At 38.3% G+C, this 15,925-nt stretch overlaps 1 protein-coding gene across 2 annotated transcripts in view; it reads left to right on the top strand.

Annotated features, from left to right (window-relative positions):
• Fam149a (family with sequence similarity 149 member A) overlaps positions 1 to 12,709 on the top strand; it is a 43,411-nt gene extending 30,702 nt beyond the window's left edge. For both annotated transcript variants that reach the window (XM_070016377.1, XM_070016378.1), the window contains exons 7-14: positions 740 to 930; positions 1,915 to 2,069; positions 5,124 to 5,227; positions 5,710 to 5,919; positions 9,070 to 9,190; positions 10,319 to 10,447; positions 10,534 to 10,612; positions 12,451 to 12,709. In XM_070016377.1, coding sequence (XP_069872478.1) covers positions 740 to 930; positions 1,915 to 2,069; positions 5,124 to 5,227; positions 5,710 to 5,919; positions 9,070 to 9,190; positions 10,319 to 10,447; positions 10,534 to 10,612; positions 12,451 to 12,524 — 1,063 coding nt within the window. In that variant the 3' untranslated portion in view covers positions 12,525 to 12,709. The remainder of the gene's footprint in view (positions 1 to 739; positions 931 to 1,914; positions 2,070 to 5,123; positions 5,228 to 5,709; positions 5,920 to 9,069; positions 9,191 to 10,318; positions 10,448 to 10,533; positions 10,613 to 12,450) is intronic.
• The last annotated feature ends 3,216 nt before the right edge of the window (positions 12,710 to 15,925 follow it).

The following is a 15,925-nucleotide window of genomic DNA, read 5'->3' as shown; positions in this document are numbered from 1 at the left end:
TCTAAAATCAGGCCTAACAAATATAAGGAGATTGATTTCATATCAAACATCTTTTCTGACCACAATGGCAAAAAAATAGAAATTGTTAGGAAGGAGGAAACTGGAAAGTTAATCTATATATAGAAATTAAACATTGTTCTCCTATAGAAATAGTGGGCCAAAGCAGGGTAAAAAAGAAAGCAGGAGAAGAGCTTAAGACAAAGGTAAATGAAAATACAAACTTAAGGGATACAATAGCTCTAAGAGGAGGAGAGTTTGTAGAAATAAATACCTGCATTAAAAAAGTAACAAAGATCTCATATAAGTAAACTAAACTTATACTTGATGGAATGAAATTCATAACAATAAACTAAGCCCAAAGTTAATAAAGGAATCATGGAGATTAGAGTCTCTAGTTAAAGACTAGAAAAAGAAAAATAGAACAGATCAATGAAGCTAAGAATTGCTTTGTAAATGAAGCTAAGGGTTGCTTTGTTTATTGTGCTTTCTCTCCTAGGTTTATTGAGGCATAATTAATAAATAACAACTTATATATTTAAAACAACAATGTGCTGCAGTGTTAAAAGTGTGTTGTGTATATTAATAAAAATAAATATGTAGATGCTTGCAAGACAGATGAAATAGGCAGGTAGATAGATGATAAATAGATGGATGGATGGATAGGTAGATCATTGTAGGTAGATTTATTTTAACTTTAACCATGATTATTTTAATCATTAAAATGGGTTTTCATCTTCAGTGGTGACGAACAGCTGGAACAAACATCAGTTCATCATGGCAGAAAGTGGAATAAACACGGGCTTCCTCCTGTGTCTCCGCATGACTGTATCAAAGATGCCGTGGCAGCAGAAGTATTTGATCATGTCTGGAAAAATGTAGTAGAAATGCTCCAAGAGCTGATTCGAAAAACTTGGGAAGCTACGGTCACAGGTACTTACCTGTTAAATTTAGCTTACTAAAAAGAACAAAAAGGGCATTATTGGTTTGAAAAGTGGGCTTTCTGCCTTTATTTTATATTATTCATTTTTGTCGATCATAGGATTTGATCTCAGGGCCTGGTCACTATCTCTGAGCCTTTTTTGCTTACCAAAGAAGCCACATTCCATTTCTAGTTTTTTTGGGTGGTATTGGAGAAAAAAAGTCTCATGGACTCATCTGCCTAGGCTGCCTTTGAACCATAATTCTCAATCTTAGCCTCATGGGTAGCTAGATTACAGGAGCGTGTCACCAGCACCTCGCTTCTACTTTTATTTATGGGTGATTTTTAAACATTTTTTTTCAAAAAGGACATTCTTGTTTTGGTGTTCTCAAAATAATACACATGCATTCTATAAAAACAACAAAAAAACAGAAATACACATGAAGAAAGTAGAAGACACTTTTAATTGTGATTAAAACAACCTAGTTGACTAATTCTAATAATTAGATGTTACTTTTTTAATCACATGGCATTTCTTATGAAGAAAATATAAATATAACTAATTTAATGATTGCTTCAATTATCTTCAACATATGAGCATTAGAAATACTGATGTGGGTCATTAATGACTAATTTGATGTAGCAATTGATAGAATTGGCAATAATAATCATGTGGATTTGAATACTGTTGTTTGTCCAGTCAAAAGGATTGGTTGGACTGTCATAAAATGAGGAGAATCTCTGCTGTGTAAAGTCAGTCCTTGCTCTGTTCCCCGTTTGTCTATTGGTCACCGACGTGAGCATCCCCACGAATTGACAATCCTGGGGAGGTGGGGAGGGAGGATAACTACTTGGTTCTTGACCTGCAGAACTCTTTAATTAGAGGTCACCTGGGAACCTGTGATAACTCAGCAACAATCAAGGACAAATGTCATCTTTGGTAAGTGTCACTTTAGGCCATCTGATGTTGCTCAACAATTTTTTTGCTGACACAGAAGGAAAAAAGCAGAACGAAAAACTGAAAGTATCTGAGAACAGAGCTTCCACTGTGTACATCTCCCGGGTCAGCACTGAGGTGGCCAGCGTCCCCCCGTCCAGAAGTTCTGAAACTCGTGGCATGTCACTAGCCTCTCATCTCCATCCTCCTCAGGTACCCCAATATCCACCCACCTCTCCTTCCTTTGACTTTTATATTTCTCTTCTCAAGTGGTAAAGAATGCTATTCGATTCAGTTCCCTTAAATCAAAATATTTGGGTGTTCTTCAATCAGTTAAAATGTAATATTTTGACTTACTTTATACCACATAATGTAATTTCATATACTATGTAAGATGTGATAGTTAAACTTAAAATATAATTATTTTAACTTATATAGTTACTTTGTGATGGTCAATAGAATCACCATGTTCTTTTTTCTCCTTCCCTGCTGTCCTATTCTTTATTAGTTGTACAAAAAAATTCACTGTGATTTTTTTGTACAGTTGTAGTAAGTTATTTTACGCTATTTGCATATATATATATATATATATTTTTTACTTTGATCATATTTACCCCATCACTCTTATTGGTCTTCTTAAACAGTCTCCCTTCACACACAATCACTACATTCTTTTATTTTTTAATGTTTTAATAATTTTTATTGAGATTAAGTGATTACATAAATTTCACAAATTTCACAGTATTGTGGGATAGTGATACTTAAAGTCACAAACACATTTAGCCTTCACAAAGCAAATTGTCATTATCATGGTCTATAAAGTTTGTGAATTCTATAAGCGTTGACAATACAACTATTTCTTCCCAAATGGTGAGATGTACATTTCTTTCCTTTTGCTTAGTGTCAGCTCTTCCCTCTTTCCCTCTCGTTTCCTCCCTCCCATTGCTGCCCTTGAGTTGCTTAGTTCACTTTCATCAATGTCCAGTGCAGCTGATGGGCCTCTCTGTTGTATTTTTTCACCTGTTTCCTTCTGACTCTGTGCCTTCCTCCCAGCTTTTCTCAGATGTGCATATATGTATACCATACATTCTTAGTGAACACTTAGACACTGCTTTGATATATGGGACTATTATATTTTGTGAGAGCAAATAAAACACTTTCTCTAAGTTTCTAGCTATTTGTGAAGTTACGAATGGCCTCCTATCCTTCCACCAAAGTGACAAAAATAATCAATTCATATGCATTGGATTCACTGAATAGTTATTGCTTATATGAAATGTACCATATTCAATATATTTTGGAGATGTATAGATGAATGAAACACTGTGTCTGACCTAGTAAAACAAAATTTATAGCAGAAGGTCAGATGCAATACATTCTGTATTGTAAAACAAAGCATCGTGGAAGAATCAAGGCAAGAATGGTTCATCCTGATTGGACAGTGAGGACTGATCTACAGTGGAGGTGAAATCAGAGCAGAAATACGAAAAGATGGGCAGAGATTTGTAAGTAGGAAAGCTGGTTGAGCCACTTCAGGCTGGACAAAAGTGTGAGTCTGAGAAAGATGGAGGTGTTTAGGGAGCAATGATTAAATTGAAGACAGAGTAGCAAACCCTGGGTTTTGAAGTCATGAGGCTTATTTTGCACATTTCAACATTTCTAAACTTCCTATCTGTATAATGAGCACAATAATATGCTGTCTATGTGATTGTTTTGAAAACATCAAATCAGATACACCAAACCCAACACCAAACCAGACATAAATTAGACATGCAATTCCTTTTCTTAGGCTTGTGTCTTTACTGAAAGATCTAGTAGCAAGTTAAGCTAGAAAGGATGGATTGACTCATATGAAATCTTCAGGGTACCTGTGGAAACAGGGCATCATATTTTACATGACCTATCTTATTGGGGATGAAGAAGAAGAAAGATCAAATAGGATTCCTGGTCCTACACTAGACATTATTTACAGTTTAATTGGAGAGGATCAAACCGCACCCCCCACAAAGATACAATATTGATGACTAAGGGTTTGAACTTTGCACCTAGGATACAATTTCAAATCAGTCCCTTTTTTTCTAAAATCTTTGATTTCACCTTGTGCAGGTGGCTCATGTCTAAATCTAAGCTACCCAGGAGGGTGAGATCTAAGGATCACAGTTCAAAGTCAACCCCAAGCAGAAAATCTGTGAGAGTCTTACCTCCACTTAGCCACTAGAAAGCCAGAAGCAGAGCTGTAGCTCAGGTCATAGAGTGCTTGCCTAAAGTGAAAAGACTCAGGCAACAGAGTTCAAGCCCCAGTTCAAGTGCAAGACAACAAAAAGCAAAAACCTCCATTCAAGTTACCTATGGATGATAGGAAGCTGTGAGAATTAGAGAATGTAAGACATTTAGTACAGTGTTAGTTTTTGTTTAATCAAATGCTGATTAATGCTATAAATCATACCATATTTTATAACTAGATATGTTAATTTCTAAGGGGTTCAGAGGAAAAAATATCATCCCTTTCACGAAGTAATCATAAACTAAGCTCTGCATGATAGGTTAGATTTGCTAACCCTGAAAAAGGAAAGAAATTCACCTATGTATGAGGCATAATAATAAATGAGTAAAAAATCTTTGTAGGAGGGAAGGATGCAGGCCTGAACACACTGAGTGGGGAAAATGGTACTTGCTAGACTTCTAGTGTAAAGGATTTTTTTTTTTGTCAGCTGTGGGGCTTGAACTCAAGGCCTGAGTGCTATCCTTGAGCTCTTTTGCTCAAGACTAGCCCTCTACTATGTTGAGCCACAGTGTCACTTACTGTTTTTGAGTGGTTAACTGGGGATAGGAGTCTCCCAGGGACTTTTCTGCCTGGGCTGGCTTTGAACTGTGACCCTCAGATCCCAGCCTCCCGAGGCATGAGCCACCAGTACCCAGGCAGTATAGAGGGTTTTTTTTTGTATATATATTTTTTATTGTAAAAATACTATACAGAGGGGTTACAGTTACATAAGTATAAAGGTTTTTAACTATCACTGTTTGCTTTTTCCAATGATAGAAAAGTTTGGAGCTGCCATCTACTTGTTGGATCTTTGGTCTCTTTAAACCCTTCTGATATATTTGACATGTATCTCCTACTCAGTTTAAGAGGAGTAAAAAACATTAAGAAACTTTATAACGCATACTCCCTTTCCTGAGTTTACCTACAACAGGCTATTTGCTCTGACTGGCCTTGTGATGGCACTGGACATGTTTTAAGTTTTAGCTTCTTTTCACTTTTCTCAGATCCATCGCTTCTCCAACAATTTCTACAGTGATTTGAATGGTGTGATGACAATTCAAGCCAAACCGCTCCAGCAAAGGCTTTCCTACTCCACAGACAGAACACAGTACGTCTCGGGGATGAGCCGGCACTTCCCTGTCCACACAACTCTTGAACACTAAAGATCTTAGGGGGATGAGACAGCGAGAATCCCATTTAGTTCCACTCTCTGAGTGAGCTGCAGGGGCGAATGCAGAAGGCAGCATGTGAGAACAGAAACAGTCTTGTCTCACACCCACCACAAACTAATTTCTGCTGCAAGTTAGGTTGGGCAGGATGAGGATGAGGGAATGTAGCTGTAAAATCTTCATCTCTTAGGCTTTATTCTACAGGCAATGAGGAATTTAGGTCTTTTCTTCTGTCATTGATTCTTCATTGACCTAGCAGTGGAAATGGAGGTGGTCTGAGCGTTCTCAATGGATGCTCAAGGGAATGTATTTTGTGTGCTGACATGGATGTAGGCAGTACTGAGAGGAACGCAGACATCATTGTGTTCTCGGATCTCAAGACATTTATAGCTAAGTAATGAATTGGATTCCCCTCTCCTAGGAATGAACAAGAGGACAGATTATCTGGTGTGGGAGCCAGTGCTCTTTCCTATCCCCGGGCCTGCCTGGGACGAATCTCAGATACTCGTGGTTTACAGACTTCGGCCAAGAAAACAGCAGTGCACAGGAGGCTGCCTTCTTTGCCTTCAGAATCACAGAGACTAAAAACTCCCAATGTGTACAGCGATGAGATTCTCAGAGGAACCAAACTGTGAGTCTCGTTTCTTTCATAGTCAATAAAGGATCACAAAGGACAGACACATCTGTCAATTGGGATTGATGGCTTAGCCTGGACACAGGTTCCTCTATCAGATTTTAGCTGGAAGCTCTTTTAATAACTTCATGTACTTGAGTATTTACCACTAATTTTGTCTGAGTGGTATATGTAGGTATATACTAAGTTGCAGTTCAGGCAGCTAAGTGTATTTAAGTGGAGTGGGCTGATACTGGGTGAATTCAGTAGCCTCATCTGTAAAATTATTAGTGCTCTTAAAATATCCCTAAGATGTAGAAATGAGCTTTGATAATGTACAATCATGTACAGCACAATAACGTTTCAATCAACTACACACCAATTATATGGTGGTAGGCCATAGGTTGATATTGCCTAGTGACATTAAAGCTATGTTTGTAGCTGTGTTTGCACTGGTACATCCTGTTATACTCACAGGATGACAGAACCTCATAATGATACATTGCTCAGAAAGTACTTCTATCAATAAGCCACATGTAACATACTTAAAAATAAAAGGTATGTAAGATGGAGCACCCTAGAATGCACTTATAACTCTGGAGGGAGACCAAGACAGAAGGATAGTTTAAGACCAGTAAGACCAGGGGTTTTGAATCAACTGGCCAATAAGGCAGGCAATATTCTCTCTCTCTCTCTCTCTCTCTCTCTCTCTCTCTCTCTCTCTCTCTCTCTCTCTCTCTCTCTCTCTCTCTCTCTCTCTCTCTCTCTCTCTCCCTCTCTCCCATTAAGTTTTATTTGATTTTGAGGAAGTGTTTCACTTATGTGGGAGTTTGGGAGATAGTTTTTTTTCACAAACATTGTTTAATTAGAAAGATAGTAAAATTCTTTTTTCTTGAATTTTCAATATGCAGTCAATATATTTTATACAAGTTGAAAACAATAAAAATCAGTATAGTAAAAAAAATATTGAGAGATAGTTTTGAGGCTAAATGTGATCGTTCTGTCGTTCTGTAGAGATGTGGTACTGTGTACTGTAATCCCAGAATTCATGAGCTAAGGTAGAAGAATTCTAAGTCTGATGTCAGTCTGAGGAATATAGTAATACTATCCTGAAGAAGGAGGATAAGGGAAAAGGGGAAGGAGGAGGAGGAAGAAGCAAAAGAGGAAGAGGAGGAAGTGGGAGAGGGGGAGGAGGAAGAGAAGGAGGAGGAAAAGGAGGAGGAGGGGAGAAGAAAGAAGCATCAGCTTTGATCTCAGTAATTAACATCAAGATCCTTACCTAAGTAAAAAGCCAATAGTCTCTCACTTCGTCCTAGAATTCTGAAGCACTACTCAGACAACATATTGTCAAGCTATATTTATATTCATGGTGACGTCTGGGGTTTAGTAATTGTTTTCTTTGTTGCCAACACTAGGTAGATGGATCACATTTATTATCTTATTCTAACCACAGACCTTTATTACTGGGGTATGTATATGTGTGTATTATTATCTCAATAATAATTGAAAGACAAGGGAGGTGTAGTTCAGTGTTAGAGCCACTTACCTACTATGAGCAAAACCCTAAGTCCAATTCCAGTGTCTGTGGACAAGTGGGAAATTAAAGCTGCACCAGAATCAAGGTAAGGAAAGAGAATAAGATGTAGTTACGCATGGTAACTGTGTCATGGCACAAAAGGAGGCCCAAAATTAACTCATAGATAAAGCACTACTACATGTACAGATAGTCTGTCTGTGGCACTAGCTTTCTATAGGGGAGCAAATAGGAAAAGCCTGTATCTAACTTTCCCAAATATAACTTCTAAGTTACCCCAAGTCTAACTTCTGAGAGAAGCTGAATAACAGGCTAAAGATCTTCACACAAGAAGGCTGAGCTGGGGACACCTACCCAGCCCACTGGCCTTGGAGTTTACCCCCTGGGCTATTGTTACAGGATTTCACCTGCAAGAGAGTGGCCTGCGGAGGGGCTGCTCTGTAGATCCCTGCAGGAATTGGAGGACTAAGCAATTTTCAGCAATCACTCTCAGTCACTGGGCTTTTTTTTTTTTTTTTAATGCATTCCTAGTATCATTTTCAGCTTTTCTTAGGCCAGTGTTTGATAATTTCAGGATTGACATTTCCAATTGTATGGTATCTTCTCTGTTAATTAAAAAAAAAGTATTTTATTTTACTTTAATTTTGTTGGTCGTGGGCCTGAACTCTGGGCCTAGGTGCTGTCCCTGAGCTCTTCAGCTCAAGGCTAGAGCTCTATCACTTGAGCCACAGCGCCACTTCTGGCTTTTTCTGCTTTTGTGGTGCTGAGGAATTGAACCCAGGGCCTCATGCATGCAAGGCAAGCATGCTACTACTGAGCCACCTTCCCAGCCCTTCTCTGTTAATTAAAAAAAAATTCTCAGCTGGATTCTAATGGCTCATATCTGTAATCCTAGCTACTCATGAGGCTGAGATCTGAGGATCACAATTTGAAGCCAGCCCAGGCAGGAAAGTCTGTGAGACTCTTATATTCAATTAGCCACCAGAAAACTGGAAGTGGAGATGTGGCTCAAAGTTCTAGAGCAATTGAGTGAAAAAGCTCAAGGACAGTGCCCAGGCCCTGAGTTTAAGCCCCACCACTTACAAAACAACAAAACAAGACATTTCTCCTTCCTTTTATTCTCAGTGTGGCCAGCTCCTACACCTTCTTCACTCCAATTTCAAGTGATCACCATTCTATGAACTTTCTTCTTCCTCCTCTCCAACGTCAACTTCTGAATCACACTTTTATCCCAAACCACCTCTATTTCTTATCCAAATAAACATAGACCCTCCAACTGTACATTTCTTTATATCTTGTCTTCTCTCTGTGTAGACCAATGTGTCATCATTTGTTTCATGGTCATGTTATTTGTAATAATTCTCTGGTTTTTAAGAGGAGTAGCTAGATCTTTAAATCCTCTGTGCTCTGTTTATTTCCTAGAGTAGTTGTGTACTCAGTTAGTCCAGATTGACAGTCATAGTTAAACTAGGTCAGTGAAACTGGGGCTGGGGTTTCCTGATGCATATTTATCTTTCCAAACTTCCTTGGTCTCTATGAGTATTGCTTTAGGAAGCACAAACTGGCAGCCTCATAGTTGTGTGTGTCTTACTCTCTCTTTGTGTATGTTCAGTGACTTGTTGTTGTATTTACAGGCAGACTGGCCTAGATCACCTGTCTTCCCCAGCAGTTCAAGCTTCCCGGAATAGATTACCCCCAATAGGCTCAGAAGTTGGGGAACAGAACACAGCAGTTTCTGGATCTCGCTTTGTTTCTGTAAGACAGATTTCATTATAAATATAACCATTTAGTTGGTTGGGAAAAAACAACACAACACAAAACATTTTTGGCATTTCCAAGAGAAGTCAGTACATAAGCTGAATAGTTGTATTCAGTATATTTTTATATAGGTTCCCAAAGAGTTTATGAACATTTACAGAAAGCATATGAGGATTTACGTAGTATGTGAGGATTCAATTCATCCTTTTGTGAAGTGAAATTGTCTTGCACTGACTAAATCAGAAAGACCAGGTGTCAAGAGGAAGACATGAAGCTTTAGGTCTAGAAACAGCAGATCTCTCTGGATCCTGCATGGCTTGGTAGAGATTACTTAACTGTCTCTGAACTCAATGCCCTTATCTGTTCAAAGATAAAATGGTTCCTATCTCAAGGAATTATTATAAAGATTAGAGGGACTCATAAATTTCTAATAAAGCTAAATATAAATAAGAGCTCAGTAAGTGATTACTGTCATCTTTTTTTTTTATGAGTTCCCACAGCTAACCTTTGCCATGTTTATTTCAGTGTGAAATATCTTCACACACACGGTCCTTTTCCCCTAGCAGTGGAAATAGATGTGGGGAAGTAGACCACCTGCGTATGGATCACCAGCCCTCTGCCAGCCTGACAGTGGCCTCTCAGTTCACTTGTGACTTTCGTATGAAGCCCAGAAGCTCCTCCCTGAGTTAAAAGAGAAAAAAAGAATCAAGCTAAGGCGTTTTCTTGCATGGGCTCAAACACAGCAGTAGAAGCTGTCCTCAGAAGGCAAGAGGAAAACTCTAGTACTGAGCCAATAAGAGAAGGCCAACGTCACATTAACAAGCCTGATGCTTTCCAAGTTCAGAATTGCGTTTCTATTAGAATTTAACATCAAGAATTTTACATAGTTAAGGATTTTGATCTCTGCTTACCTACTACTGCACTGGCATTCATAGGGTTAAGAATTACATACTTAAAGCATATGTAAGCATAGTTTCCTTAGTAGACTTAATACTTGGTGATATCTAAATAAAAGTTCCGAAGTCAGTGAGTATTAAATGGTTGAACACTTGCAGCATATATAGTATGTTTTGCCTAAAGACTGTATACATTTTTTAAAGCAAGAGTGTGTTGTCCCCCTTTTAGTACAGAGGAAAGCACCCACAAAACCGTGTACTGAGTGCACTGCCTGACAGCACAGAGCGCTCACCGCTTCGAGAAAGAACCATTACCTTGGAACAGCGTTCAAGGCCCAGCACAACTCATACATTCCGGGTAGAATTCTCCATTTGATTTTTCTTTTTTTAAAATATTTCCCAAAAAAGTCAAGCTTGTCCCTCATTTTATTTTTCTCTTTACAGTCAGATACACCTCGGAAAGGTTCGTTGACACCCATGGAGTTTACTGGTCACACGTGGACCGGGCAAAGTCTTTTAACAGGTTAGCTTTTCCCACTTATGAAAGAGAATGTAGTAAGCTGGGAATGATAGTGCATGTCTATAACCCCAGTACTTGGAGGCTGAGTTAGAAGGATGGTGAGTTCAAAGCTAGCTTACCTGTGTTACATTGTGAGAATCTCACCCTCTCAATAAAAGCCAGTGTTATAATTTGTGACAGTTCGTATTTTAGAACATGATTGTACAGATTATCTAGTTTAAAATTTCTGATTAGACCATGCAGAAAGATATAGTAGCATACCCTCAATGCATTTTCCTTCAGTTTTTTTTTTTTTTTTTAGATACACTCTTGATCTTTTCCTCATGCCAGCATACCACAATTTTCCTCCTTCCACCACCTGAGTATCTGGGACTATAGACTGTACCACCACAGCCAGCCTGGCAGAGATATTTTTTAGTCTTAAAAAAAATGTCTCCTAAATCAAGTGCCAGTGGCTCATGCCTATAATCCTAGCTACTTAGGAGGCTGAGATCTGAGGATTGCAGTTCAAAGCCAGAAAGGCCATGAGACTCTGTCTTCAATAAATCACTCAGAAAACCGGAAGTGGCTCAAGTGGTAGAGTGCTAGCCTTGAGCTCAAGAGCTGAGGGACAGCATTTACACCCAGATTTCAAGTCCCATAACCAACAACATAAATAAATAAATAAATAAAAATTCTCCTATGGTAATAGCTCCAGGCTGCTGTGTGTTTGCATGTTAGAGATCCTGACTACCACATGTTAACTAGAGATGTTGAATAGGTTGTTGGGACACACAATTTGGGATAAAGATAGAGAACTTAGTTGTTAGGCTTTCACCAAATGCTGAGTCAGTACTGTTCCCTGGTTCTGGGAATTGAGCTGAGACACTTTGCACATGCTAGGCTAGCGTTCTACCACTGAGCATATACCTTCAGCCCAATGTATTCTTGTCTCAATGACCCTGAGATAATTTTAATTATTGGTGGCTAGCGGTCTTTTCAAGTCTATGAAAGTGCTATAGACAATATTTCTGAGGGTTATATTCTTTTTGGTCTGATAAAAAGACATAGGAAACTGTAACACCTCTTACAGTATCCTTACAATTAAATAAATATATATATATTTTAAAAAATGGATACATGACCACATTTATTCTTTGATAGGAAACATTTTTTAAAAATCCCTGAAGATGGGAAGGTGGCTATCCTCAATAGCAGGTAGGAATTTTTACAGCAGAGGACATTCTGCTCTCCCTGTGAAGTTGGACTAGAGAAGGATAAGGAGGTTATGGCTCCTACTCCTTATTCAACTTCCTGGGACATAGGGAACAACCCAAACCAAGGTCTATACAGGAACAATCTCTGGCAAATGTGCATTTATGGAAGAAAGCATCCCAGAACTGTAGCTTCTCAGAGGGGTCATCCTTTTTTCTCAGGACAATAAAGGGGTGTGTGTGTTTGTGTGTGTGTGTGTGTGTGTGTGTGTGTGTGTGTGTGTGTGTGTGTGTGTGTGTGTGTGTGTGTGTGTGTGTGTGTGTGTCCTGGGGCTTGAACTCAGACCCTGAATGGCTGTACCTGAGCTTTTATTTTGCTCAAGGCTAGCACTCTACCATTTGAGCCACAGCTCACAGACTTTTCTGCCCAGCCTGGCTTCAAAGCACGATCTTCAGTTCTCAGCCTCCAGAGTAGGGTTTCTAGGGGTGAGCCATCTCTACCTGACCAGGTTTTTGTTTTGTATATGATAAATTATTTATTTATTGTATTAAAAACAAGGTTTAATCTACATAGGATGTCTAAAACGATCCTCTTGAGATGTTGAACTTCTGCCATCTATGAGAATTCCTTTTTGGTTTATGTTTTAGGTTCACAATATATGCCTAAATCTTTTCAGAGGACAACTTTGACTTCAAGGAAGAGGTTCCAAGTGGCATCTTGATACTGTGTGCCCCAGAGTTATGGACTTACTGGGGCCTTCAAAAACCCAACCCACAAGTATTATACTATATATCTATTAATCTGCTTGTCTTACATTCTGACATGTAAGACTTCCTGAGAGAAATGTAAACCAATAGGTTAACATAATGTTTTCACTGTACAGAGAATAAAAGTTGAAATGACTAATCTTTTCTGGTAGGTTCTTCAGACTTTGTTCAGAATACCCTAGAATATCTTTAAGTCCTCTCATTTGATCATCAGAAAATTCATATGATCATTCATTTGCAGGCTAAAAATATATAGGCATGTTAAATAATAGCCACTTTGTAATTTTGTACCATGATTTAAATTCTTTTTGGTTCCTATTCTCTAATTCATCAAAACACAGATCACAAGCAGTAAAGTCATATTTGAGACAATCTGTCCATTTGAAAGAGATGCTGTTTGTTTTAATCATTGTACTGAGTTTCTTTTTTCTTTTTTTTTTTTTTTTGGGTCCGGTCATGGGGCCTGAACTCTGGGCCTGGGCGCTGTCCCTCAGCTCTTCAGCTCAAGGCTAGTGCTCTACTAGTTGAGCCACAGCACCACTTCAGGTTTTTTCTTTTTGCTTATGTGGTGCTGAGGAATCGAACTCAGGGCCTCATGCATGCAAGGCAAGTGCTCTACCACTGAGCCACCTTCCCAGCCCTGTGCTGAGTTTCTTATACCTTTGTGTCAAAGCACCCCTGAACCTCTGTGAGGAAAGTCAGTGGCTAATTGGGAGCTACTATTGTGTGAAAACACAAGGGTAAAGTAGCTTTCATTGTCAAATTCAGACAGTCCATTTCAAAAACATGCCACATTTGTTGATACTTAAAACTGAATATAAACATAATTAAAATCTAGGGCACATAGTTGCCTGTTTGTTATGTTAGGTGCAATATCCACCTACTAGAGGGTTTACTTTCAGCATCTTCTTCCCCCTCTTTCCAGCCTCGCTTCCTGACCAATGTTCAGATGATATCTCTGACACCTGCACCCTCTGTTTTCCCAGACCTTTGCTCAGATGACTCCTCTGATCCCTTAACCTCTGTCCTCTTGCTCTGCTCTTCTCTCTTTCTCCCTTCCTTCCTTCCTTCCTTCCTTCCTTCCTTCCTTCCTTCCTTCCTTCCTTCCTTCCTTCCTTGCTTCCTTGCTTCCTTGGCCTGGGGCTTGAACTTAGGGGCTGAGCACTGTTCCTGAGCTTTTTACTCAAGGCTAGATATCTACCACTTGAATCACAGCACCACCTCTGGCTGTTTCTGTTTATGTGGTACTAAGGAATTCAACCTGGGGCTTCATACATTCTTGGGAAGCACTCTACCACTGAGTCACATTCCCAGCCCTCTGCTTTATTTTCTTTAGAGCATGAGTCACATCTGACATTGCTCTAGAAAGGGGAGTGGAGAATGTAAAGAGAAATATTAGTTAAGGAGATATACAGCAGTTTAAATCCTTAGAGTTGTTTACATATTCTTACATCTCAATCAGTCTAATTCCTTTTTTCCTAACAGATAATTCCCTTATAAACCTAATTTTCCTGACTCCAAAACAAAACTTGATAGATATAGATAGAAATATGTATTATCTAAATGTCTAATAAACTACTTTCACAAATATTTCTGGCTGAAAAGAATGAAGATCATTGTCTATTTGCTTAGAGATGTTTGAAAGTTTTAAAGTATGAGGAGATTAGAATTAGTGTTGTTATATTTTATCATGAAATGATGAAGTTGAAATGGCCTGCACGCTCTTATGAAAGATTGTATGTCCTTCTGTTATTTACCCCACCATCTGCAGTGCTGAAATAGATAAGGAGAATCACCACTCTAGGGAACTCCATTTCCTAGCTCTAGAGAATAGTGGTAATGCTTAGTTCCCCACATCAAGCAGACTAGGGCATTAGGACCATTTGCTCAATTACTCCACAACACAACCAATGAAAACTTTTAAAAGAACACATTAGTCTTAATTAAGCAATTGTCCAGTCAGAAGAACTTGTAGATAAGTGAGTGCTCTGGATCCATGCGCCAAAGGTCACAGGTGAGTTTCTATCTGGCTTGTCATGAAATCTGCTATAACACCTGTCCACTCTCTTCACTCACAACTGTTTAGGTGCTTTATATCAGTTTCTTGGTACCATGTAATGACTCTCCCATTCATCTCAAACTTCTTAAAAGAAGACAGAACATGGTCTATGTAAATGAACAATTAGGTCGCGTGTCCACGACAAATTACTTTGTTGTTTTTAGAGAAACACTAAATCTATCGGATGGTAGCTTTACATTGCTTGATATGAGAGGGTTAAAAATGAGAACATATTATTTAAATATTAATAAAATCATATTAAAAATAGAACCAGGCACGGTTTTGAAATTTCTCCCTCAAAATTGTGATTAGAAGATAAAGTACTATTAGAGATTACAGGGGATTTGGGGCTCTTCTTCATTCTAAAAGGGGTCTTCTTATAAAATTTATTTTTATTTATTTTTATTTTATTTATTTTTATATGTGGTAGAATGCTTGCCTTGCATGCACAAGATCCTGGGTTTGATTCCTCAGCACCACATAAGCAGAAAAAGCCAGAAGTGATGCTGTGGCTCAAGTGGTAGAGCTCTAGCCTTGTGCTGAATTGCTGAGGGACAGTGCCCAGGCCCAGAGTTCAGGCCCCACAACTGACAAAACAAACAAAAACAAAACAAAACAACTTATTTATAGGTTAAATGAAGTTTAGAAGTCAGCAAATAATGCTTGTATCAAGAATGCTACTTTTTAATCTAAAAAGTTTTTAGGGTAATGTTTGTCTTGTAGTCTACTTTGATAAATGGGTATTGTCTTACCATTTCTGTGATAAAGGCAAATTTAATTGAATTTGAGATCTATTTCAAGTACGGGTTAGTGACTACATTTATTAAAATAGCTGCTTCTTTATCCCAAACCACTGGAGGGAGTGAAATAATTTAAAATTAATTTCAAAAAATATAAAGTATAATAGAAAACTGAAGAATTTTATAAATTGAATAAATACAAGTGTCTGCATTCATATTATTCTGAACTAGAATGGACTTCCTATACCAATTGATAGGTACATTTTAAATATCATAAATCACATAAATTTTTATTATTGCTTTCTTATAACTACAGGTGATTCTTCACATTTGATTTTTTAATTTTAATTTTAATAAAATACAAAAGTGTTTAAAGAGTTTCCCAAAATGTATTGCATTGTAAAAGCATCTTTTCTTTTACTTTGGGCCTGGTCACTATCTCATTATTCCTTAGCTCTTCAGTTCAAGGTGCCACTTCCCATTTTCTGGTGATTAATTAGCGATAAGAGTCTCATGGACTTTCCTGCCTGGGCTGGCTTTGAACTGTGATCCTAAG

This window comes from Dipodomys merriami, unplaced genomic scaffold, assembly GCF_024711535.1.
Source record: "Dipodomys merriami isolate MVZ:Mamm:240054 unplaced genomic scaffold, mDipMer1.0.p SCAF_12, whole genome shotgun sequence".
NCBI lineage: Eukaryota > Metazoa > Chordata > Mammalia > Rodentia > Heteromyidae > Dipodomys > Dipodomys merriami.
Note: the sequence above shows the minus strand (reverse complement) of the source record. Positions and strands in the feature narration are given on the sequence as shown.